This window comes from Nematostella vectensis, chromosome 2 (assembly GCF_932526225.1).
Source record: "Nematostella vectensis chromosome 2, jaNemVect1.1, whole genome shotgun sequence".
Taxonomy (NCBI): domain Eukaryota; kingdom Metazoa; phylum Cnidaria; class Anthozoa; order Actiniaria; family Edwardsiidae; genus Nematostella; species Nematostella vectensis.
Window position 1 is genome coordinate 4,702,069 of NC_064035.1, and position 25,674 is coordinate 4,727,742.

A 25,674-nucleotide genomic window follows, 5' to 3' on the forward strand; every position below is an offset into this window, starting at 1 on the left:
CATCCCGAAGCAAAAGTCCCCCCAGGATAGGTTAGGATCGGAGTTACAGACGGCTGACAGCTAAGTTGCCAAATTTGCTGGGTAACCCCGCTTTCGCATTAAGATAGTAAAAAAAATTAGAACAGCGATTTATTTATTTATTTATAAGAAAGCACACTCTAATAAGTCGAAGTCCACATTCTAGAAACTCGTCGTTTTTGTTAATACTTGCCTTGACACACACAAATCCGACGTGAACTGTATTTTTTATTCTGGGCCCCTTGGGAAAGGTTTGGGACTTGATGATGGCCGCCAGGGCATGCACAAAGTATATTTCGATGTTTCACTGTTCCTTTTTTTTTCAATGTTATTTATTTTAAGTAAGATGTTTGTGTGCTAAATATTTACAAACTAAACTCATTCAATTGCAGCATAGTATAAATCATGTACTGCCGCTATGAAGACACATAATGCCTGTCGTCATGGAAACAAGCAGCGTAAGGTGGTGTGGAGAATAATCTCGTGACTATCTGGGACTACAGCTATGAAGACACATCACGTGACTGTAACTATAGAGACACATCAGGTGACTGTAACTATAGAGACACATCAGGTGACTGTAACTATAGAGACACATCACGTGACGGTTGCCTGGGATGCATAACGTGAAGTGTCACCGCCAGGAAGACACACGTCACGTGATCGCCGACATGCTTCAGTCACGGCTCTGCAGGCCTCGCACCATCGTAGTTGATATAAAAGAGAAAAGTTTGTTCCAGGCCTCGGCGGTTTCCTCTGTCCATTGGGACTGCAGTAGGTTACGTAACGTGTCCATAAGAGCGCCATGCATCGCCTGAAATCCACAAATAACTGGTTCAATGGGTACTTCATAAAGTGCGTCAGTTTTTACATAATTTTCGCATGTAAAGCGCGACTGTCCTCTGTGCCACCCTAGATCCGCCTCTAAAGCTTCGAGTAATTCGTTGGATAATAATATCATGGCTCTGTTTTTGTGTGCATAAATGGCAATATGGCTAAAGGCTGCGTGTGCTGTGTCCCTGCCTGGATTTACTCATGCACACTTTAGTACTCAGGTTTTTATAACCTAGTTGAAGATTGTGGCCCTCATAGCCTAAGTATAGGCTAACAGGGTTTGGAAATGGCAGAGTGGCTGAGTTTGTAAAGTGTGGCTTTGACTCTGAAATATGCGGTAGGTAGGGAGCTCATGGCATTTTTTGCAACCTTTTGACATAAATACAATTTCTTTCATTGATTTATAAACCCTCGCACTCACACGTTTTTATTACAGTCATGGCCAGATTCTTAATCTTCATAAACGTATACAACGTCTGTGAAAGGGCGCCTCTTCTAAATTGCATTTACAGTTCTATTCAATCGTAAACGATATTGGATAATCAAAATAACTATTTTACAAACTAAAGTTACTTTTGTCAAACGATAATAGGCTCATGCGTCCTTTTTATCCAAAAAGCTTATCGCATGGTGCGACATTGAGTTATAATAAATCAATTCTACCATGTGGTACAACTGTAGCTTTGTAATTGATGGCACCCCTCACAAATCACTATAAAGTTTCAAACTTATGCCCCAAATATGCACAATTTTGCACATTTCGCTTAATTTGCGATAGAAATAGAGTAATCGCGTACCTGCAAGTACAGTTACAGACCCCTTTTGGGGGAGGCTTGGTCTAGCACAGCCGGTAGACCGATTCGCCGATGGGGTGGCCTGGAATTGGACTTACCTCGAGATAAGATGGCTTGAGCGCCCGCGTTTTGTGTCGCCTTCCCAACTCCTCAAGGTACGCGGAGAAACTCATGACGTCATCGATGGACATGACTGCGTTCTCTACGGCTTTCATCACCCGCTTGGCGTGTCCGTGCAGGGCGTTGGCCTTCTGTAGTTCTTCGTAAGATAGACTCTTAAACTCTGGGAAGAGGTTTTGATAGTCGGGGTTCATATCAAAAAATCTGAAAGCAAAACGATTTCAAAAGGATTTTTTTTACTCCCGGTAACTCAAGCCATTTTTTATTTCCTTTAAAAGCTTAAGTTATCGGGAGTCAATAGTATAAAAAGTCTAAAAGCCCTTGTAATAATATATGTATATCTTTTTATCGAAATAGAATAACATCAAGGTCTGCATTTATCAGACCGTAAATGATATTTTCTTATCATTGAATTATGTTTCCTCGAAAGCCAGTGTCTCTGATTTAAAAAGCTCGTTGTTTTTTTTCCTGCCAGAATGCGCTGGGCAGAAAGGTTTTGTATCTCTCCCAGAGAACAAAGAAGCAAAAACATTGCCAACAACATGCAAGATCTAATGAATAAACGGCGTTTTTCCTGAGACTGTTTACATTTCCTGAGTCTTGTTTGCCAAGCAGAAGTCGCCAAGTATTCGTATTTTTACACAAATTATCATCTGTGGAGCGGCGAAAACATTGCGCAGCTGTCATTACAAACACATGTTGTATTCCCGTCTGAACAACTCGCGGGGCACAGCTCAAAAACATCGTATAGAGATACAAAAAAAATATATTTTAGTATTCCTGGATTATGAATTGTTGTAATCAAAGTAAACACTTTTAGTACTCCTATATAGTACCTTGATTGTTTAAGTTTCGTTTAAACAAATGGAGTTTGGTCTCTTACAGTCCTTTCAGACTAGCTATTGGAGTGTTGTAAGAAAATTATTAAGCTCTCTTCACGAGTTTCCTTTTATGGTAACTTTGGATGAAGTTTGTAGTTTACCTGAGAAAAGCCTTTTTGCCGACCGTTTGTTTCTGCGGTTCTATCGTCTCCCATGTTTCACGGACGAGGTACTTCTGAGCCTCCGATAGAGGCATTGTACGAGGGAGATTTGCCTGGCTTAACGATGAAGAGCAGCCCATGTTCAGATCTTTCTTATCTGTTGAATCAACGGAAAGGATTACTTTTTATATCTATATGTTTTGTTGTCATCGCAACGAAAAACAACTGCTTGAACAAGTTTCATAGCAAAGAGTTAGGTGTTCGTATTTTGACACGTTGTTTTAATTCAGGTAAAAATAAACTTTGTTATTATTAGAGTCCACGAACAAAATTTGACTACATCGCATTATATGAAACACTCTTTTTTATTTGAACTTCATTAAGTTTATTTAATGACGGAAGCGTTTTAGTTCTGTCTTTCCCCCATTCGATGTTTTAATTTTGTTGAAAATACACTTATCATAGGGTAGGAATTTCATCTGACGCCAAATGGGTTTGAATATTTTTAAATATTAAAATTAATATTAAATATTAATATTTAAGTGTTAAAACAATGAAAAGAAATAATAATAAAGGTGCCATTGAGACATCTTAGATTAACAATTTATAATGCCTTAATTATGACACATTGTAAAGCACTTTATTTTTGAAAAACTATGATTATTATGATAATGATTGTGGAAGTCTACAAGTCGTTTAGAGATAATGAATGGAGCTGTAACCTAAATTCAAGGTCGGATACAGGGGGGTGGATTGGGTTGAAATCCACCCCCCTTTTTAAGTAAAAGATCTGAGATCTATGTGACCTACCAAGAACCACTGGATCAGTTACAAGCCGTCTATCCGGCCATTATCCACCCCCTATTTTGAAATTCTGAATCCGCCCCTGAAATCTTCATGCTAAAATACAATATGTTGATACTTTTTACAATCTGAGTCATTTCAGAGTTAGTAAGGTATTGTCCCTGTGACGATATAACCCCGAACAATGTCAAAAAATGGCACCCCTGAAGTTACAATGTCGTAACGCGGAGAAAAAAATACTGGGCTAACCTGAGTGAAGTAGCCCCCCCCCCCCCCTCACATTTTTATGTTTTTTTCTGGTGAGTGGCTGCCAGCCCCCCTCCCCCTCCCCCCGAATAGTGACGAATTTCTGGATCCTCATTGCACAGATTTTGAAATCTCGCCGAATCATGAGATTAAGGTTAGGAATTTTTGCTATATTCAACACAAATATGAATGCTTCTCTTAACATTTTTAAATCTCTTTAGAGAGGATAGAATTTAAGTACCTCACGTACACAAATAGGCATCTATTACTGGATCTATAAGAAAAACTAATTTGTAGAAGTTCAGATAAATAAATAAACAAACAAAAAAACTCAAGTAAAAAGGGTAAAGAACAATGCAAAAAGAGAGCAAGCAATTTTTCTATATTCAGATTAGGGACTCGCATCTATTAACAAATCTTACCACAGAAATGGTTATCAGTATTCGATACCAAAGATGACGAGTTCTATTTAAGTTCTAAAATTAATACAAATACGAATTCACCTGCGCATATCAACACATTCTTATCTAGTCGGTGGGGAAAATCTATAAATGTTTTTACACGTCTTTTTACCTGATTGAGTAGAATCGACTGACTTCACCAAAAACTGTGCTGCTGTGTGGGAAGGGTAAAAGATCGAATGCCATGTAGTCAAAACAGGATACACAGACTCACGTAATCGTGCCTCTAATTTATAGCTATCGGATTATACAACCCGATCATAAAGCTTGAGAGCAATAAAAGATTTTTAATGATGTAGCTCTGTGAATTATTGCACCTTTGTAAAATTCCGCGGGAATTTTTACGTTTTCTGTTTTACGTTATGGGATCATCACCGACATGACACATTTAGGGGCAAAAAACGAGGCTCAAAACCTTTTTCTTTTTCGACTCAAGCTTTATTTTAAAACGGAAAACTCCAATTTACAATGATGAAAACAGCACTGCGGTGTGAAATTTCATCTAAATTGCGAAGGGTTTGGGGCTTTTTTTCGCCGGTAAGTGAATTACGTTAAGATGTAAAAGTTATCAATATATCTTACTTCGGTTTTATTGCTTGCATAAACTAGTACACAGTCACTTAGGTAAAGAGAAAGGGCAAGAAACGAAAACGCAAAGTAGAGTAGGAATTGCCGGAGGCAGGCGCGCAGAGGGTTCTGGGGCAGAGGGAGTTTTTTAATGCTAGCGTGCAATGCTTTTTTTTGCTGCGGCGTTTAATTGTTCACATATTTTTTTTTAAAGTTACAAGTGAGGTACTTATTCGTGAGAGGCGCTTATAAGGGGGAGTAAGGGGGAGGAGAAACCATGCTCTAAAAAAAAGAATTAGGAAAACCATGAACACTAACAGGCTTTTAATAATAAAATGTTGTGGCGGATTGTAATGTCCGGTTTCGTTATTTCCCTTTTCACGTAGAGTAGAGTCCCCCTTGTAATCGAAGTCGTAGAGTGCAGGGTGCTTATTTTTTCTCTAGGCGAGAAGCTTATTCGGGGGAGGGGCTAATTAACATTTTTCTTCTTAGGACAGAATATTATTCGGGGGGTTGGGAGGTGCTTATTTCAGGGAGACGCCTGTTCGGAAGAGGCGTTTATAGAAACTGGACACAAGTTGTGTCTTTCCATGCCGCCCAAGGGGTGTTTTTGTCTTTTGCACTGGTCGTGCAGTATCGAGAGATCCTGAGTGTGCCGAGTTAAACCACACCCCGACATTACGCACAAAACTTGTCAAAGGACAAATCCTTTACCAATATTACCGTAATTTTGAGTATTCTGACAACTCTCGCCCAAGATGTTTAAAATGCTTCAACCGCTTCTTATTTTTTTCAACCAAGTTTTTATTGACAAGGGAAATGTCAATACTCTGTTGTGATTGCGTGATTGGAAGCCATCTGAGTGAAGGCCAATGAAAACAGCTCAATGCATTTCGACTAACGGAAGCCGCAACGTATTTTGTCACTGAATTCATGAGCGGGATTCACAGATTACTCAAAATTGCAGTAATAATAGTGTTGGTGATCTTACTGAATTGAGCGCGCTTCCTAATAATGACCCCCCCTCCCCTCATCAATATGAATCTGGTCCACCATCATCAAGATCCTACTGCCAAGGGTACCCCTACCCCCCTACCCTCATCAATATGAATCTGGTCCACCATCATCAAGATCCTACTGCCAAGGGTACCCCCACCCCCCGTCCCCTCATCAATATGAATCTGGTCCACCATCATCCAGATCCTACTGCCAAGGGTACCCCTACCCCCCTACCCTCATCAATATGAATCTGGTCTACCATTATCCAGATCCTACTGCCAAGGGTACCCCTACCCCCCTACCCTCATCAATATGAATCTGGTCCACCATCATCCAGATCCTACTACCAAGGGTACCCCTACCCCCCCTCCCGTCATCAATATGAATCTGGTCCACCATCATCCAGATCCTACTACCAAGGGTACCCCTACCCCCCTCCCCTCATCAATATGAATCTGGTCCACCATCATCCAGGTCCTACTACCAAGGGTACCCCCACCCCCCTCCCCTCATCAATATGAATCTGGTCCACCATCATCAAGATCCTACTGCCAGGGGTACTCCCACCCCCCGTCCCCTCATCAATATGAATCTGGTCTACCATCATCCAGATCCTACTGCCAAGGGTACCCCCCTCCCCTTATCAATATGAATCTGGTCTACCATCATCAAGATCCTACTGCCAAGGGTACCCCCACCCCCCTCCCCTCATCAATATGAATCTGGTCTACCATCATCAAGATTCTACTACCAGGGATGCAGTCCCGTAGAATGGTACAGCTGGGTGTCATCTGCGAGTGCATGGGGCATTTGGAAAATGAGCTTTACGTATCTAAGTCTTTAGGTATGGATATCGTATAGTTTACTATTTGGCCATCCTTCAATAAAATAAATCCCAAATTTGTCAGTCAACAAGGGGACTGGGTGCGTAGAGACTTTCTTTAATAAACGAAAAGGGTTAGAAACACAGAATAAGATAGACATTAGAATAGTTTTGATGTAAGTTCAGAGATGGAAGGGCCCGGTATCTAAGCAGTTATAAATAGCGGTGATGATGAATAAGGCCCATTCGAAATTCAATTTTGATGATCGGTTTTTCAGCTGTGCATCGAAGAAGTACACATGGATAGCAAATCATCAGACGAACAACGAATGAGGCCGAAGAAAAATATCACAATTAACAGTCAAATGGCGAAATGGCTAGAAAGTATCACCGTCACATGTACCATTACCGCCTCCGGTCTTGTCTAGAACGCAGGCAATCAAGACTAGCCTTAACCTAGCTAACCCTGCGACCAAAAAAACCCTCCTTTTTTTCTCTTGAACACTTTTTGGCCATCTTAAAAGCAACAGAGTTCATGCTTGTGTGTAGAAAGACAGACCTACCTTGGCTTAGAAGTATGTTGATTGTGTTAGGCCGTTCGTTGCAACGGACCGCTGTCTCGACCAGGGATTACAACTCGATTTGATTGTTTACTGAATAGTTGAATTCCCCAGAAGTCCTATTGAACTTTAAGGATCGCGTTGTTCACGTGACACCAAAAAGGGCGAAACACTCGCAGCATCTTATCGTTTGTTTGTGGTCATTTCACGCACTTAGAGATATAAGGTTGATATTTTCTACATTAGCACATGGTTTACCCTTTAGTGAATAGCAAGGGAATAAAGTAATAATTAGTCACGATCTCATAACTTGTAGGAAAGCAAGGTCAGATGGCGTAATGTACTTCAATTACAGTTCACTAGGAAAAAAATTTATAATCCAGTGTTTTGTTCAAATCAATTAACAATGCCGCAAGCACTTAAGTTTCGCATGCTATATATAGAGCGCAGGGATTTTACGCACAATTACAAGAAAATAATTATCGTATCCTGTATCATCTGTAGTATTTGTCGTTTGGAAAACATTTTTGAGAAACATTTTAAAGTAACCACAAGCCTTGATATCCCGCGGTGTGCCAATCATTATTTCGCATTGGAACAACAGTTTTACTGATTGCATCAGAAAGTAAAACGCAAGGGGGGAGGGGTCAATACTTTTCCATCAAGACATGAAACATGGAAATTCCATAGAAAGAGTTTATTATACAAAAGATCCGCAGTCTACCTCACAAACGTTAAATGGAGCTCATACAAGAGACAGAAAATAGTAGCGGGAATACAATCAGACTGGGATAAAATGAAATACTAATGGTATAAAAGAGCAATGACAAATGAGCATTTCCGAGACAGTAGAGGTTCCGGGCAGAAGCAAGCGGTTTGAGCGATGTGAAAAGTCGGCTTCCGATAACTGCATTTGAGATGCGAGTATACTATATGCTTTCGATGTATTCCTTGTGGAGAGTTTGCACGCAATATCCCCCAGGCCTATTTACACTTTGTGATCCTTTGACGGATAACTGTGATCGCGTAAGGCGCTTGTGATCCGTTCAAGGGTAGTTGAGCTCGAGGCGCTTGCTCCACATCACTTGCCCTTTGTAAGAGACGCCCTACAAGACGACAAAAGAATTATTACTAATACGCAAAATGCACAACATAACTTAGAGATAGAACTACTATTTCATGGTTAACTTTTTACCCTGTTGACAATGTTTTCCCTCCGCCGCTCAAAATAAGATACGGAGACTGTGCCTCTTTCTGCTTTTCTTTCAGAAGAGCCGCAGTGTTCAGGGGAGTATCGATAGAGCTCATCTTTTGCATCGCCTGAGAAAAAAAAAAGCGCACAATTAAGTGGACATACGAAAAGAAAGCCCGTTATTAGCTAAATAAAAACACACAAACAAATGAAATAAGAAAAAAAAAAGCCGTGCTATAAGTAAAGGTTAAGTACAACCGTGTCTCGTTATCTGGGGCCAAGACTAAGTGAAAGTATGTTAGAAGATACAGGTCTTTTGAGAAAAATAAATATCTTGGGACTCGAACAATTCACTAAAGAGCCGCGTACGTACCATTTCCTCTAGAATCTTCTTGGTTCTCTTCTCTGTTTTCATCTTAGCAGGAGTCTTTCCATGAAACTTGTGTGACAAGTACCGAAATGCCTAGACAGCAGATAAGCACACCGATTAAGTCTCATCAGAAAAAGGAGCGCGCGCGCGCGTGCTTGAAGAGCATAACACAAATCGCACACAAACTAAACACACACAAGGCTGCGTGACCGTTCTGTGTTACACACAAAAGGCTGACTGACCGTTTTGTGTTACACACACGAGGCTGCGTGACCGTTCTGTGTTACACACACAAGGCTGCGTGACCGTTCTGTGTTACACACAAAAGGCTGACTGACCGTTTTGTGTTACACACACGAGGCTGCGTGACCGTTCTGTGTTACACACACAAGGCTGCGTGACCGTTCTGTGTTACACACAAAAGGCTGACTGACCGTTTATTGTTACACACACGAGGCTGCGTGACCGTTCTGTGTTACACACACGAGGTTGCGTGACCGTTCTGTGTTACGCACACGAGGCTGCGTGAGCGCTTTGTGTTACACACACAAGGCTGCGTGACCGTTCTGTGCTACACACACAAGGCTGCGTGTCCGTTCTGTGTTACACACACAAAGCTGCGTGACCGTTCTGTGTTACACACACGAGGCTGCGTGATCGTACCTCTTTCGGCGTGAGAGTTCTCCCCTTTTCGTCTACATACTCCAGCTTAACGTTGGGCTTGTAGCCTTCCTTCTCACCCCGAGAACCGCCACCATACCTACAAGACAAGCAGCACGCATGACCACCAAAGGCCGAACAGTCATTCTAGAACATTCTAGAAGATAGACCTAGGGTTTAGAAATAAGCAGCCGCACGTGAGGCACCAAGTGCACGTAAAAGAGATGATACTCCTCTGCTCACTAGTAGAACAAGTTTCGTTTATACGTGTATCATCTAAGTAAAGAGGTCAATCCATTCACAAACCTGTCTCTATCCCGGTCATAATCCCTGAAAAAAAGACGACAAAATGGAAAAAAGATTTCTTTTGGTAAAACGCTATACTGCTAGATGTAGATGATGTTTTATTATTAATACCACAGGGGCGGATCCAGGGGGGGGGGGGGTATCCACCCAATCCCCCTTTATCCGCCACTGTACCATATAAATTTTCTTAAATAGGTTGTTTTAACCAATAAATTTCTATATTACCATTGTACACATTACATGTACACATAAAAATCTGGATAATTTATATGTGGTAGTGGGGGGGGGGGGGGGGGGGGGGGATTTGAAAGGAAACTAATGGTAGGGGCCGAGAATAGCACCTCAATCAAAAGTAGTCATACAGTAGTCATAAAAAGCATCAATCTCGCTAATTGTTGACAATAAACACAGGGTACTCACCGCCCGCCGCGAGACCTGTCCTTATCATCGCCTCTGAAACAACACACAAAAAATGCTCATTCAACTTGCCTGTATTTTGTGAATACAGTCACTAAAACAAATAAAGTAGAACCACTTATTGTAAGTTGATGTTTTTTTAAATGGCTTAGGAGGTGGGACTTAAAGCCGCATTGTCACCACTACTTTCGGTTTACTTTCGGTCGTAACAATTTCCGAAGATTTTTAACGGTAAAAAGCGAAAGATATTTTAAATTGTGAAAGCAGTGTGTCTATTGGGTGTTTCTTTGTGGATGTGATTGATAATTTAGAGTGGATGGCCTGTTAAATAGCGCGGATTCCAGTAGATTCTATTGATTCTACGGTTGAGGTTTCCGTAGGACCTCCGGAGGTAAAATGGTGACAATGCGGGTTTAAACGTGTTTCTAAGTACGCAAAAAAAGCACTCATTTTTTTTTTTTCAATTCTAAGTTGTCAAAAAATAGCTCTTACCTCATTTTTTCTTCGTCTATCACACCAACAGACGGCAAATCAGCGACGAATTTCTCCTCAACACGTCTTTTCCCTTCAGACGACAACAAACCTGAAGATAAGGGAAAAACAAATCAACCGTGAAATATACTATTACAACAAGGGACACCTTACATAGTAGTAGTAGTAGTTGTAGCTTTATTTTAAGAGGGTAACACTTAAAAGTGTGATACACTTACAAACTTGTGGCCCTCCGCAAAAAAAACAACAACCAATAATCAAATAACATATAATCAATCATCAATAACAAAATAGATAATATTTATAGTGAAATAGATTGAAAACCAAGTGCGAGGCTTGACATTGGGATAAAGTGAACGCGCATTGCAGCTTTGTAAGCCGCACTGGATGGCCGCTTTTTCAATTCTCCCGGAAGGTTGTTCCATAATTTCGTCGCTGTCACCAAAAAAGTCCCCCCCCCCCCCTCAAGCTCACGCGAATATTTGGGCAAAATGAAATTGACCTCACCACACCTAGTATTTACATTGTGTACAGAATTGTTAAAAGGAAAATGTCTGATAAGGTATTCCGGAACTGCATCCTTAGTTCTCTTGAAAAGAAGGGAGCATTTCATCCGCTTGTTCTCAATATAAAAAGGCAACAGTTCCAGTTTGTTGAATAAAGAGAGAGAAGGCACAAGAGGACCTGCGTTTTCTATAAGACGCACTGCCCGTTTCTGTAACTTGAGGAGCCTTTCCAAGGCACCATTGGAACACGCAGCCTACCAGGCACACACAGCATAGCAAAAAATCGACTTGACCAAAGCATTGCAGTAGAGCAATCGTTGTTTAAGTGATAAGCATAAGCAGATCTTCCGGAAAATTGCAAGCCTCTGGGACACTTTCTTAAAAATTCTGGTGATGTGGTCCTTATCATGGAGGTTCCCACATTAACAGGTCGCGACAACAACGGGCTGCCGGAGAAGCATTATAATGACACGCAGTGACTTGACGTAGCGAGAGCTGACTACCGTGACTTTAAATAGCGCGACCTGAGATACCGTAACCTAGAGTACCGTGACTTGGCGTAGCGACACGTGACGTGATCACACGCACCGTGAAATGATCCAGACCTACCGTAGCGTGACATGACATACCTTAGCATAACCTGACGTAGCGTATCATGATCCAGGCCTACCGTAGTGTGACATGACCTACCGTAGTGTGACATGACCTACCGTGGTGTGACATGACTTACCTTAGCATAACCTGACGTAGTGTGACATGATCCAGACCTACCGTAGTGTGACATGACCTACCGTGGTGCGAGATGACTTACCTTGGCATAACCTGACGTAGCGTGACATGATCCAGACCTACCGTAGCGTGACATGACATACCTTAGCATAACCTGACGTAGCGTATCATGATCCAGGCCTACCGTAGTGTGACATGACCTACCGTAGTGTGACATGACCTACCGTGGTGTGACATGACTTACCTTAGCATAACCTGACGTAGTGTGACATGACCTACCGTGGTGCGAGATGACTTACCTTAGCATAACCTGACGTAGCGTGACATGATCCAGACCTACCGTAGTGTGACATGACTTACCTTGGCATAACCTGACGTAGCGTGACATGATCCAGACATACTGTAGCGTGACATGACATACCTTAGCATAATCTGACGTCGCGTGACATGATCCAGACATACCGTAGCGTGACATGACATACCTTAGCGTAATCTGACGTAGCGTGTCATGATCCAGACCTACCGTAGTATGACATGACCTACCTTAGTGTGACATGACCTACCGTAGTATGACATGACCTACCTTAGTGTGACATGACCTACCGTGGTGTGACATGACTTACCTTAGCATAACCTGACGTAGCGTGACATGATCCAGACCTACCGTAGTGTGACATGACCTACCGTGGTGTGACATGACGTAGAGTGATCTGGTCATGAAAGTTGTTGCTATAACCACTGGGTATATTGTTTCTACAAACCTTTTTTAGCCGCAAGTTGTAACGCGGCAGCGACACTATTTCCAACAACAGGCTCGTCATCAAGCACATTACTCTCGCTTTCCTTGAATACAATAAGATTACAAAATAAAGAAATATTCAGTCCAACTTGAAAGTCTGTTTAGGATGTTACACGGCGGGACAACGCGTAACAAAAACATTCCGCATAGCCTACCTGTAGGCCTTGATAGTTTTTGCGGTACGAAAACCCAGAAAACACGGGGTTCGCATAACCCGGCCGCCATATTTTTCTTCCACATCCCCATGTGGAGCGCATTATCCAAGATGGCGGCCGAGTTATGCGAACTCCGTGTTTTCGGGGTTTTCGTGCCGGGAAAACGATCAAAACCTATAGGTATTCCACAATATATCTTCTATTCTCACACATCAATCTCGACGCTATCTAGTTTATGCTCTAACCTTTACTTGGATAAATAGCAAGTCCCTTTTTCACTTTTCCCTTTATCCCGTCTTTATTTCTCCTTACGAAATCAGGCGGAAGAAACGAGGCTACAAATAAAGTTCCAATGATCCGCCAAAGATCTTCCCCTTATTCCCCCTCCCATGCGTGTTTTAGTTTAGTTCCAGAGGTCACCATTCTTGCTGCGAATTAAGTTGTTCTGTGAAACACGTTAATCGCACAAGATCGGAAATCCTGGAATGTGGCGTGGAACGTTGTCTCGCGTTTCATGTAATAAAGGATAGGACAACATGTTTCGCGGAAAGTTTATGTTGCGAGTTGTTCCGTGTAGCACCATCTTCAAAAGCAATTTATAGAAATGTTGAATTCAACACACGCACGCACACTAGTGGCACATACCTGGGTCACTTCCTTTTTCTTATCCTCCTGGGCCTTAACTAGCTCCCATCCACTCTGTGGCTCTTGGGTCTCGTTGACGACATCCATTTTCCACTACATAGCAGAAGATTATGAAGGGCAATATAAAAATAGAGCATTTGGTACGGTCATAATGTGTTCATTACCACCAGTCTGATGAATTTACATTAGCAAATTATAATTTCAGGACAGGAACACAGGAGAGTGACAAAGAAAAAAAAAGACGACGGTGGAAAAGAAAATGACTACAACCAGAAGTCTACGGACTAAATATCGGTGAGATGAGAGTGAGTTCACTACCACTCCAATAACTGATTGCGATGGCTCTATCATTGCGCCTGTGCAAACGAATGGGTATTAAGGTATGGGCAACCTTTACCGTTTTTCATACTTTGTGTATATTACCTCGTCTTCGTCTTCCTCTTCTTCTTCCCGATTACCCGAAGTCCCTGTAAGCAAGAAACCATACTTTTGGGGTACATCTCAAGATCTTTCTTTGTATTAGTCTTTCCTTCGCCTACTGTACTCATCTTGCCCACCCAAATACCAAAATGAGTCAAGAAATACACTCTCCTCACCAGTCCCACTGTACGCTTTTAAGCGTACAAGATTTTAAGCGTACAAGCTTTTAAGCGTACAAGATTCTTAAAAGAATCTTGGTCACATGACTCACCGTATGTTGGGATCTCTCCAAGGGTTCGGCAAAACTCAGACGTAGAGTCGATAACTATAGACCCTTTAAACAATAGTAACGTGTTAAAATAGTAGAGTCGATAACTATAGACCCTTTAACAATAGTAATGTGTTAAGATAGTAGAGTCGAACACTATAGACCCTTTAAACAATAGTAACGTGTTAAGATAGTAGAGTCGAACACTATAGACCCTTTAAACAATAGTAACGTGTTTCGATAGTAGAGTCGATAACTATAGACCCTTTAAACAATAGTAACGTGTTAAGATAGTAGAGTCGATAACTATAGACCCTTTAAACAATAGTAACGTGTTAAGATAGTAGAGTCGATGACTATAGACCCTTTAAACAATAGTAACGTGTTAAGATAGTAGAGGCGATAACTATAGACCCTTTAAACAATAGTAACGTGTTAAGATAGTAGAGTCGATAACTATAGACCCTTTAAACAATAGTAACGTGTTAAGATAGTAGAGTCGAATGCTATAGACCCTTTAAACAATAGTAACGCGTTACGATAGTAGAGTCGATAACTATAGACCCTTTAAACAATAGTAACGTGTTACGATAGTAGAGTCGATAACTATAGACCCTTTAAACAATAGTAACGTGTTAAGATAGTAGAGTCGAATGCTATAGACCCTTTAAACAATAGTAACGCGTTACGATAGTAGAGTCGATAACTATAGACCCTTTAAACAATAGTAACGTGTTACGATAGTAGAGTCGATAACTATAGACCCTTTAAACAATAGTAACGTGTTAAGATAGTAGAGTCGATAACTATAGACCCTTTAAACAATAGTAACGTGTTAAGATAGTAGAGTCGAATGCTATAGACCCTTTAAACAATAGTAACGCGTTACGATAGTAGAGTCGATAACTATAGACCCTTTAAACAATAGTAACGTGTTACGATAGTAGAGTCGATAACTATAGACCCTTTAAACAATAGTAACGTGTTAAGATAGTAGAGTCGATAACTAGACCCTTTAAACAATAGTAACGTGTTAAGATAGTAGAGTCGATAACTATAGACCCTTTAAACAATAGTAACGTGTTAAGATAGTAGAGTCGATAACTATAGACCCTTTAAACAATAGTAACGTGTTAAGATAGTAGACCCTTTAAACAATAGTAACGTGTTAAGATAGTAGAGTCGATAACTATAGACCCTTTAAACAATAGTAACGTGTTAAGATAGTAGAGTCGAACACTATAGACCCTTTAAACAACAGTAACGTGTTTAGATATGCAATTATATCTATCCAATTTTATATAAACATATTTCAAATAACGTTGTTAACGCAAACGGCAAGTGGCAATTGGCAAATGTCAAATCTACAACCGAAAGGAACCATGGATCTCAATGTATTTTTTCCAAATGGTGAAATGATAAAATATGTATCATCATACGTATTATGGATCTGATTTTGCTGGATTAAAAAAAGCTTATTTTTATTGATAACAAGTAGCGATAAGCACTTTGTGAGTAGACGTGACATATGATGCCTACCGTTCTTACTGACAACACTTTTTAAAGATTTGTAAAAAAAACATTTTCTAACCATATTCTTCTGATGAGGGTTCTTGCTTGACGGTGGTGGAGAGGGAAGCAATCACCTGGTGTTGGAATGTTAAATGATTACCAAATGGAATTACCAGGTAATCATTCCAAAAGTGGTTCGATCTCTTATAAGAAACCTTTACTTTACATCAATAATAAAAGAATGATAAGTTGTTGCTAAACACTCTACCTTGGCAGCCCCTGTTTTCTCAGTCTTTCTCTTCAACCTACGTGACCTTTGCACAAGATTGGAATATTAGACAAAAAATACTGAGAACTGATTTGATTGAGATGTACAATGTTATGGCGAATAATAGAGGTGAACCCAGATGGTTGGGAGTACTTCACATGGAGAGGGGTTGTCCCCAGGGGGTGATGGTGGATGGTTCACATTTGTAATCCATGCAGGGATGGGCTTTCCCAGGGGGTGTAAAGGATGTGTCCTGGGAACAAGAGGGTAGTTTTTAGTGCACTCAGGGAGATGAGGAGATACACACAGAAATGGGTGTGTCTCAAGGGGGTTAAAAGTTCGGGGTAAAGGGGGTGTACAGGGAACAGACAGGAGTGTCGCAGGGAAAATGCTTTATTGTACACCCAGTGGATCATGGATCACACTTAAAGATGGGTATGTTCCAGAAAAATTATGAGTGTGGGTTAGGAGGGAGGGGGGGAGTCACAGGGACAACTGTGCACTTGTAGTGCACCCACAGAAAATTGCTCCACACAGACAGGAGTGTCGCGGGTAAAATGCTTCATTGTACACCCAGAGGATTGGAGATTGCACCCAAAGATGGGTGTGTCCCAGGGGGTTGAAGTTAGAAAAGGTGTTCCCAGGACAAGGATGTTCTTTGTGGTGCATCCAGAAGGGGATGTGTCCAAGAGGGTTGGAGAGTGGGGGCGAGGGAGAATCTTGGGGACAAGGGTGTACCTTTGTAGTGCATCCAGAAGGGGATGTGTCCAAGAGGGTTGGAGAGTGGGGGCGAGGGGGAATCTTGGGGACAAGGATGTTCTTTGTAGTGCATCCAGAAGGGGATGTGTCCAAGAGGGTTGGAGAGTGGGGGCGAGGGGGAATCTTGGGGACAAGGGTGTACCTTTGTAGTGCATCCAGAAGGGGATGTGTCCAAGAGGGTTGGAGAGTGGGGGCGAGGGGGAATCTTGGGGGCAAGGGTGTACCTTTGTAGTGCAATTTCAAGCTCAAGTTGGGCATCGTCGTCTTCTAGTGCTATGTCATCAGTCTCTTGCTGGTAAACATCTGTAATATAACAGCTTTTTTTAATCTAATACAATATTGCTTTTTTTGGAGGAGGAGAAGGAGGGGTCACCCAAAGCCTCTATATGTGTCAAAGTAATGTGGTCATTCTTCATTCGTAAAAAGGATGCTGGGGATAAGGTTGAGTGTGTCTGTACCATCAGGATCCATCTGCTCCAGTGGGGTGATCTCCATACTGTCATCATCTTGACTTGCAGATTTGCTGCTCGAAGACTTCAAGATAGACTTCAGTGTCCTGTGAGGTACATAGAGTTGTTAGCTACAGTCAGGGCCGTAGCAGGGGGTGGGGCACTGGGGGCACGTGCCCTTCCAATATTTTCAAAAATCATAAGAAAATGACCAGTAGGGGCGTGGTTGTGTCCCCAGTTGTTTTCTTAATGTTTCTGAATCGTGCCCCCCCCAAATAATATGAGGCTTGCTACGGCTATGACAGTAGTTCTTATGAGAAGTCCTTTAATCAGTTTAAAAAACTCAAACTTGTGACCAAATCTGATTTTCCCTTTCCCTTTTTTCTCTTTTTTTTTTTTGTGTTTTAAAAAACACAAACAATGTGAGGCGGAAATGCACATACCCAGCTGTTTGGCTTTTTAAGATAATTTTTTCCTTGATCATCCTTGTGCTATGTATTAGCTCAGGGACGAAAAGCTCAAATTTTAATGACATTTTACAAAAAGTCACATCAATTAAAAAAGTTGCATTATTTAATTTTTTTTTATATATTTCTCACCAAGTACTGTACTTAGGGGGATTTTCGGCCTTATTTGATGTAAAATGAATTTATTGGAAACGTCATGTTTTTCCGTCATGTCGCTCTGATGTAAAGCCGGCCAGGTCAAGCTATCGTACCTGGACCCATGGTCCCCGCTCCCAGCATCCCCACCGGTTATAGCTTCCAAGTCATCTGCCTGAAACACAGACATACACAATTCAACCACAGTTGATGATAACAGTACAGTGAATTCCATGATAATGATATGGCAAGGGAGAAAAAATTTGAATGGTCATATTGAAAAATAGTTGTTTAATCAGAAATTTGTTAAATCAGATGATTTCCCACCTCTATGTATGGTTGCCCTGACCAGAACCTTATTCCAGCATTATTGTAATAATGAGTTTCCCTAAATGATGCTGGTTACACTGTAGCAAACAAAAACAAAAAAAACTTTCACCAAGTTAACTCACCTTTAACGCCTCTCTCTTCCTGACTTTTCGCTTCTTTTTGGGCTTTTTAAACTGAACCTACAGACAAATTAGGGATGATTTCAAACAAAAACAGAAGATGTTTCCTTTATGAAATGCATGCATTGACATAAAAATAGAGATTTTAATAATCCCCATTTACCATTTCTTCCTGAGTGTAGTATTCAGATGCAATGCGAGGTTTCTCCATTTCAAGAGATACCTGTTTTAATTGCAGACATGAATATGTTAATATGGTAATAATAAGCACAGAATAGATTTTCATGATAATAATACTGGTATCCAGATGGAACACTAAAAACTTTTATATAAATGATTCTAGAATAAAACCAGTGACTTTGAGTAAGTAAATTGTTTATCTTACCATCTCATTCTTAAGTTTTTCTTGTATCTGAAGCAGAGAAATAAGCATAAGTCATGTTGCTGATAATGAAATAATGAAGGCCTGGCTTGGGCTAGTTAATTAGGTAGATTAGTTGGGTACATAGTAAATCAAAATAAGTAAGTTTATTGTCAGTTAGTGAGTAAAGCTGCCAAAGCTGTAAGTCAGTAAGTAAAGTTTAAGTGTGAGTAAATAAGTGAGTAATACATGACAACATTAGCTATGCTGTAATTTCTAAATCATGTTTAAATAAATAATGTTTAGTTGATAATTATTAACTAAAATTATCATTATCAATAATCTCTATTAATGATCTGATTGTTGTAAAGAACACTTGCCTGCTGAAGCTCGTCAGCTTTACTTGCATCATAGCTTCCACCTGATTCTAAAAAAAATTACAAGTACTCAAAAAACATACATCTACATACCTATAGTGCAAACAGAAGAATTAAAAATGCTCCTGAGATGTACATACCAAGTACAAATGTCTTTTTGCTTTCGCCATCAATTTCTTCATCATACTTTTCCAAAATGCCTCTGGCTTTTAGCTAAAAATAAAATACAAGTTCAGAAACAGTCCTGTTGAAAACCTTACAATAGTAATAGAATCCACTCTACCATTCCTGAAGCATCATATTCCCCATCATCATATGGCTTGTAGGCTGGACCTTTCTTTCTCAATTCTATGTTTTTATTTGCCTGGAGGAAGCAAACATTCACATTAGAATTCGTTTAATGAGCAAGTACTGAACATGCCAAAGAATGAGCTTGCGGAAATGACATTATGCCAGCAAGGGAACAGGTCTAACAAGGGAAAAGGGGTTACAAAGGAACCAAGGGATATAAAGGAAGGGTTTATAAGGAGTAACAAGGGAACAAGGGGTTACAAGGAAACAAGGGGTCACAAGGGAACCAAGGACGATAAAGGGAGGGGTTATAAGGTGTGACAAGTAGGGTTACAAGGAAACAAAGGGGTTTTAAGGGATTACAAGGGAACAAGGGTTTAGAAGGGAACAATTACCTTAGGTGACTTCTGAATCCTTACCTTTTCTTTGTCTTCAATGTTGACATTATACAAGGTGTCCCCCTCATCGTCAAGAACAGCTGAATTGATCAAAACAAAAGCATAAGACATTCCCCAGCACCATCAAAGGGTTGAGCTGTCCTCTTATTAATGTATTTAAAATATAAAACAATTGGGTGATAATGGGGTAATCTTAGCTGTCAGCCTGTTCAAAGACACATGGTTAGAATGTAGGTGAACAGCCATACTATTATGCTTTCTGTATACTCACAGGAATCTTTGAGTGTCAGGATGGTTGCTTGCCCATCTTGGAAGGCTGTCTCATCATGCTCTACTTTAAGTCCACGTAAATCCCTTGATGTGTAAGCCTATTGCAAGTTAAATCTTTGAAATATGAAGTGCATATATCATCCAGATTCAGGCCAACTACATCCTCTTTTTCTCTCCATTTTTCTCTTATGAAATATTAATATAATTTCTAAGTCCCACAATTTTGCTTTCTTTATATTGTAAGAAACTTGTGATTTCTTTGGCTCAGAAGTTCTTATATTTTGTGTTATTAAAATCTGAAATTTCTGCCTGTATACCTAGACAGGCAGAAAATCACTAGTTTCTTACACGCAGGTTTTTACTGTACTTGGTTGCAGGATTAACCAAGAGCTAAAGATGGTACCTGCCCCATACCTTTCTGGATGAACTTGGCCGCTTATGTCCAAACTCCTCATGGATTAGTTCTCCAATTCCAAACTCTTCATCCATTTCTGCCAACATTTGTGCCTATCACATTCAACTTGCAAAGTAAGTACTGTAGCATGATTGAACTTTGACTTTATATCATATACTAGTAGTTACCCATGAAATATTCACGATAAGCAATTCTTTGTTGTACAAAACTTTTTAAGGTATATTTAAATCCTTCAACGTATTGGGCTTCCTGGTGCTTTAGGGGAATAGTATGCGTCGTCATAAAAATTAATTAAACAAATGCCTCCCTTTTGAGTCCTTAATATATTTATCTCATATTTAATTTACCTTATAAAAATGTGAAAAAGGCGCTTTCTATAAAATACCACCTATATTTTAGCACTCCACCTCTTCCTATATCAGTTTTGGGAACCCTGTGCATGATGTTTTTGGTGGGAATCGGACAACTAAATTAAAACCACGCAAGTTCGCATGGCCATATGTTGGGTTTTGCTGATAAGAGAGTGGATCGTGAATACTCGCTTTCTTGGCTTTCTTGGTGTGTTATTTGGTGGTCAATTCCATACTTTTAAAAGAAAATCAATGTGACATAAAATGTATGTGGGTCTGAAAACACAAAATGACCGCCAACTGTTTGTAATGAACAAAACCTTCTTTTTTATAAAAAAAAAACTGAAGTACTTATACAGAGATTGATCTGATAAAATAAGAAGTTTTGTGCACCATCTCGATATGATTAAATAAGCGTTTATGCACAGTCCTTTTTAAATGGAATATATTGAAGTTCAAAAGTCAAAAGTCTTGCAGTTGTAGATAAAAGCTCTTTTCTTCTGTTTTCTTGTTTGCAAACCGTTTTGCTCCATGCGCGATGGACTTAAAGAATCTACTTTCTTTTCGGGGTGGAAATAATGCCTTTCTAAATAACGATAAAAAGACACTTGTGTTTTCAGCTACAAGTAATATATCTATGCAATGAAACTACGGCAAGTATTCAAATTCTTTTTAAGATTTGATTTTGCGCGCTACAAGGTTTGTTTACACATCTTCTGAAGTTGTCTTGAATAATATTTCTCCTCTACGATGATATTTTTGGAGATTGACTTATTACTGTATACTTTTAGTGTGTTTTTCTTGTAAGACACAGAGGTCTGAAGTTCATAGTACTCTTTTGCTACGGGAAATAAATCATTTTTGTGATTCTCTGAAATCTTGAAAATGGCGCCTTTGCGAGTGCGATCCTCTCGCTTACAAAAGTGCATGAGTTAGAACTTTTCTTTCCGGTATAATCTTGAAATAAAAACCATTTTGCACACCTCCTCTCCGGCATGTGTGGAAATGGCGTGGTTTCAGAGTTTTCTAGCTCAGCTGTTTTTTCGAAAAAGGTGGTCAACAGTCCATTCCTTATACTGTATATTATATATAGTATAGATAACTTAATCTAGAAGTGTAAAGTATTGAAAAGATAAGGGCCCACCCTTTTCTCTGCCATTTTCTTTTCTTCCTCTTTCTTGCGGTTCTTTGCAACCCATGCAGCAGCACTGTCATCATCGCTCTCTTCATCGCCAAGGCCTTTCACTTTCCTTAAAGGATAAAATATCATACTTAATTCATCATCGCTCTCTTTATCAACAAGGCCTTTCACTTTCCTTAAGGATAAAATATCATACATTAAGTAATCATAACTCTATTCATATTGTTAAGGCATTCAGGATTACAAAAATATAATATTGTATCAATCAATTGATTTGCAATGACTCCTCAATGAGTACAAAGAAAGATCCTGAATTTACAGTCATATGTCTTTAATGAACTGCTGTTTTGGAGTGTGCTGCCAATGGCTAGCTATGAGCTTTACTAGCCCGTGGTAATCTTCAAGCGGAATACAATGCAAAATTTCAGTAAATTCGACACCGGTTTTCAATTTGTCCTTTTTATGATTAACGATAAACATGACAGATGCAGGGATGGCTTTGGGGAGAGAAAACATGAATCTCACTAATTCCGGAGGAATAATATTTTCCTTACAACCCTTGGATGTGTGTATTAAAGCCCTTTAAGAAATAATGTGTTAAGGATTTGTGGATGAAGAGGGCAGAATTACTTATTAATCCTTTATTAATCCTGAAATTGTCTGTCTCTTATGAGAGTGTTTTTTCTCACCCTAATTTTTTGTACATTCTTCTTTTTTCTCTTATCTCTTCAAGCTTTCTTCTCATCTGTACATAAAAAATAACAAAAAGATCAAAATGACATAAAATAGTGTAAACACCTAGCAATGGGCTGATGCTCTTTGGAGATCTCCTGCCATAAATGTAAAAAAAACAGGATTTTTTCATCAACACAGCTATAACTTTACTTTTCATTTAATTTTCTAGTTCAAGAAATCAATTATGCAGTACTATTATTAGTAGTAATTCAGTCAAATTTGATAGAATTTGCATCAAGTAGTACTGTAGCATGCTGTAGAAAAACCTGTACCCAGCAGCCAGAAATATGACAATAATATCAAAATATGGCAAAAGCTACCTTCTCCTGCTCTTCTTTTTCCTTGATGTTTATTGCAGGGACATGGATATCATCTAAAAGAGTTGTTTTATTCTCTACAAATAAACAAATGAGAAAACATTTAGTTCTTCACTACCCTGCATGTACTGTTCTGTACTGTACTGTACTGTACTGTAGAATTATTACTGGGATACCTGCACAGTCATAATGCACCTTTGTGTTCGTTATGGTACCGAGAATTTTGCAATGTTGTGCAATGCCCAAAATCCTTTGTACCAAAGTCAATACATACTATGCTTGTTAACCAAATGTTGAACTAGTTTTCTACTTCATAATTAACATCCACTTGCAGTCCTAATTACTTACCATCTTTCTTTGACTCTCCACTGTCAACCTGAAGGGGCTTGAGGCCAAGCTTCTCCCTTAATTTGCTAAAATTTAATAGAATTAAAAAAATCTAAAACAAACACATTCCATTATTGGTAACTGTTTGTTCCACACACTTTATATTATGAATGTGCACTTACATAAATTGGGTAGGGGGAAAGGGGGGATGAAGGTATATCAAAAACTGCTACATATGGGAATGTAGAGTGTGGAGGGGAAAAAAGAGACAAAAGAAATTGCTACTCAAGGAATGCTAAGATAGAGGGAGGAGAGGGAGGGAAGGAAGAGACACAAAAAAATCCAAGAAAAATTCAGAAGAGGGTGGGTGGGTTAAGGGCCAACTTGGAAAAAAAGAAAATTGGAAAATAGAGAAACTCTCCCCACAGAGAAAAGAGCAATGAAATGTCCCACACTTATGTTATTGTTGTTGCCATCATATCAATCAATGGCTGACATTTTTCTTAATGGTCTTAAAGATCCTTGGGTGAGCGAGCAGTAAACCTGTGTTGTTTATTCCCAAAAAAATTTTGGATAGGGGGTGGACTTTTTTACTTTTATTTTTAGAATTTTTTTTAACTTTTTTATCAACAAGATCCTTCATTAAACATATTTTACTACCATATTTGACTGACTCTTACTTGGTTTCTTCAATACTTAGTGATGCATCCCCTCCCCCACCTGACTGTGATGGTGCTGCCCCTGTGTAAAGAAAGACATGTTTTTGAAAACTGGCAAGTTCACTCGTTCAAAAGCTGGCGTATTTGCTTTTACTTGACAAGTTTTACTTGCCAAGTGCACAAAGTTGATCACATAAAAGCTCAACCAGTTTTAATTGACAATTTTTTTCGATGAAAGTAGTTAGTAGGCCCCCTTTTCTTATGCTTGTGGTCCATTCAAAAAGCTGATATTTCTGCTGTAGCTGTCACAGTCTGTCTCTTTGTTAGTGGCACCATTTTGTGAGGGTAAGCTTTGCTATTTTTTGTATCGCTGCTGTCTAAGGCATTACCAGCTCATCGCACTAAAAAATTGTCAAGTAAAAGTTGTTCGTGTGAACTGCCCTTTAGAGTATGCTATGAGTATGCAAAATATTTATAAGTTACCCCTAAGGTTCTTACATTTTATCTCATTCCAAAGCTAAATAAAAACGGAGTGTCTAGATACCCGAGAGCCGGGAATGCATACCCAAATACTAGCTACACTGCAACTTTGATAATTTTGTAAAAATTAGCCATATGAATCATATTTATCAATTCAAATCCATGTAGTTTTGTTAAAAACTTGGAAGCGATTCGGATGCAAGAAGCGTTTGATATTTTGAGAAATTCGCAAGGCTGGGCTCACCATAACAAAGAAATTTGAGTCTACACAGAGAACGAACCTCTAGTGTGGTGTAGCTGTCAGGTTTCTAGGCTTTTGAGAATCTTTCCTGTGGGTTAACTTGCAGCTTTATGTAAAAATATGAATCATTTTCACTTTAGAAAAGATGAAAAATGCTTTAAGATTCTCATTCAGGAATTTTCCTCTCTATTTTTAGGCTGTCGGTTATGTAGTGTTTTGACAATCACACCCGTCATGTTCGTTTTCTCAAAATTTTTCTTAGTGTCTTCTCATGGTGTGCCTAGCCTTTGCGAAACGCTGTAAATAACAAATGCTCCGTGCATCAGAATCGCCTTTAATTTCTTCACAATGCTACATATAATGCAATGCTAAATATGATTCATAAGGCTAATTTTTACAAAAATATCAAAGTTGCCGGGTAGCTAGTATTTGGGCATGCGTTCCCGGCTCTTGGGTACCTAGACACTTCGAAATAAAAGTGCTAAGAAGCTTATCAAACATCACTTGCTTTCCTTTACTCATATAAACCTCACCAAACCATTCTTTTGTATCTGTATATCACATGCCAAAACACGTTCAAAAAGCACAGACCTGCGCCTTCATCGTTCTGAGATTCCTCAATTGCGTACTCGAGCAGATCATCGTAGTCACTTCCTCGTTTCTTTTTCCTCTCACTGTCGTCGCTGTCTCTCTGCCGGTCCCTATCACGTTTTCGATGACGATCTTTGTCACGTCTTTTTTCGTCTTTCTCGCGTTCTTTTCTCCTTTCGCGGTCTCTATCCTTTTCTTTATGTTTCTTTGACGAGCCCATGGCGTCACCAGGAAGAAAACCGAAGCTTGGTAAAAAAGTAAATCAAGACGATTATTCGCAAACCATCAAAAATACGTCGCCTTGCTTCGAGACCGCCATGATGCTTAGCAGCCGCGCAAACACAGGGCGACCACATTGCGTTTACCTTGAATATTTATTGACGATTGCCCTGGAATACCTAATATTAGAAAGATTCGTACGATGTTATAACAAAACCCGTGCAAGGAACTGTTTCTTATTATTTTCATCTATTAATTTTATCTATTAATCTATGAGACAAATGAATGGTGCTGCG

The 25,674-nt window shown here is 39.7% G+C and overlaps 2 protein-coding genes across 3 annotated transcripts; both read right to left on the minus strand.

Moving 5' to 3' along the window:
- Positions 1–123: 123 nt before the first annotated feature.
- On the minus strand, positions 124–7,414 carry LOC5508929 (globin-2). Of its 2 annotated transcripts, none has more exons than XM_001629427.3 (4): positions 7,212–7,414; positions 2,749–2,905; positions 1,745–1,970; positions 124–832 (listed from the first exon to the last, which is right to left on the minus strand). In XM_001629427.3, the coding sequence occupies exons 2-4, from the start codon at positions 2,886–2,888 to the stop codon at positions 695–697; spliced, it is 504 nt and encodes a 167-aa protein (XP_001629477.1). In that variant the 5' UTR covers positions 2,889–2,905; positions 7,212–7,414; the 3' UTR covers positions 124–694. The 2 variants fall into 2 exon arrangements, with proteins under 2 accessions (XP_001629477.1, XP_032233671.1); XM_032377780.2 differs by lacking the exon at positions 7,212–7,414 and adding an exon at positions 4,372–4,455.
- Positions 7,415–7,890: 476 nt separating this feature from the next.
- On the minus strand, positions 7,891–25,504 carry LOC5508912 (U4/U6.U5 tri-snRNP-associated protein 1). Its single transcript, XM_048721264.1, has 31 exons — positions 25,160–25,504; positions 23,869–23,929; positions 23,210–23,274; positions 22,865–22,938; positions 22,499–22,554; positions 21,813–21,918; positions 20,318–20,410; positions 19,905–20,001; positions 19,655–19,713; positions 19,228–19,308; positions 19,085–19,157; positions 18,948–18,994; positions 18,592–18,618; positions 18,370–18,429; positions 18,210–18,266; positions 17,874–17,932; positions 17,165–17,262; positions 16,931–17,009; positions 15,948–15,993; positions 15,759–15,813; positions 14,171–14,233; positions 13,903–13,946; positions 13,480–13,572; positions 12,642–12,723; positions 10,646–10,736; positions 10,157–10,189; positions 9,737–9,760; positions 9,434–9,530; positions 8,774–8,863; positions 8,404–8,528; positions 7,891–8,314 (listed from the first exon to the last, which is right to left on the minus strand). Exons 1-31 carry the CDS (start codon positions 25,377–25,379, stop codon positions 8,290–8,292), a joined length of 2,280 nt encoding a protein of 759 aa, XP_048577221.1. The 5' UTR covers positions 25,380–25,504; the 3' UTR covers positions 7,891–8,289.
- Between the last annotated feature and the right edge of the window lie 170 nt (positions 25,505–25,674).

Bases quoted from the DNA above. Each gene is read 5' to 3' on its own strand.
- LOC5508929 (XM_001629427.3), bottom strand. From the start codon at position 2,888: ATGGGCTGCTCTTCATCGTTAAGCCAGGCAAATCTCCCTCGTACAATG. The intron at 1,971-2,748 runs GTAAACTACAAA...TTTTGCTTTCAG, and splicing joins GGCAAAAAGGCTTTTCTCAG to ATTTTTTGATATGAACCCCG. The intron at 833-1,744 runs GTAAGTCCAATT...TGTGGATTTCAG, and splicing joins TCAAGCCATCTTATCTCGAG to GCGATGCATGGCGCTCTTAT.
- LOC5508912 (XM_048721264.1), bottom strand. From the start codon at position 25,379: ATGGGCTCGTCAAAGAAACATAAAGAAAAGGATAGAGACCGCGAAAGG. The intron at 17,263-17,873 runs GTACGATAGCTT...TGTACCTCACAG, and splicing joins AGCGGGGACCATGGGTCCAG to GACACTGAAGTCTATCTTGA. The intron at 8,315-8,403 runs GTAAAAAGTTAA...GTCGTCTTGTAG, and splicing joins GGGAAAACATTGTCAACAGG to GGCGTCTCTTACAAAGGGCA.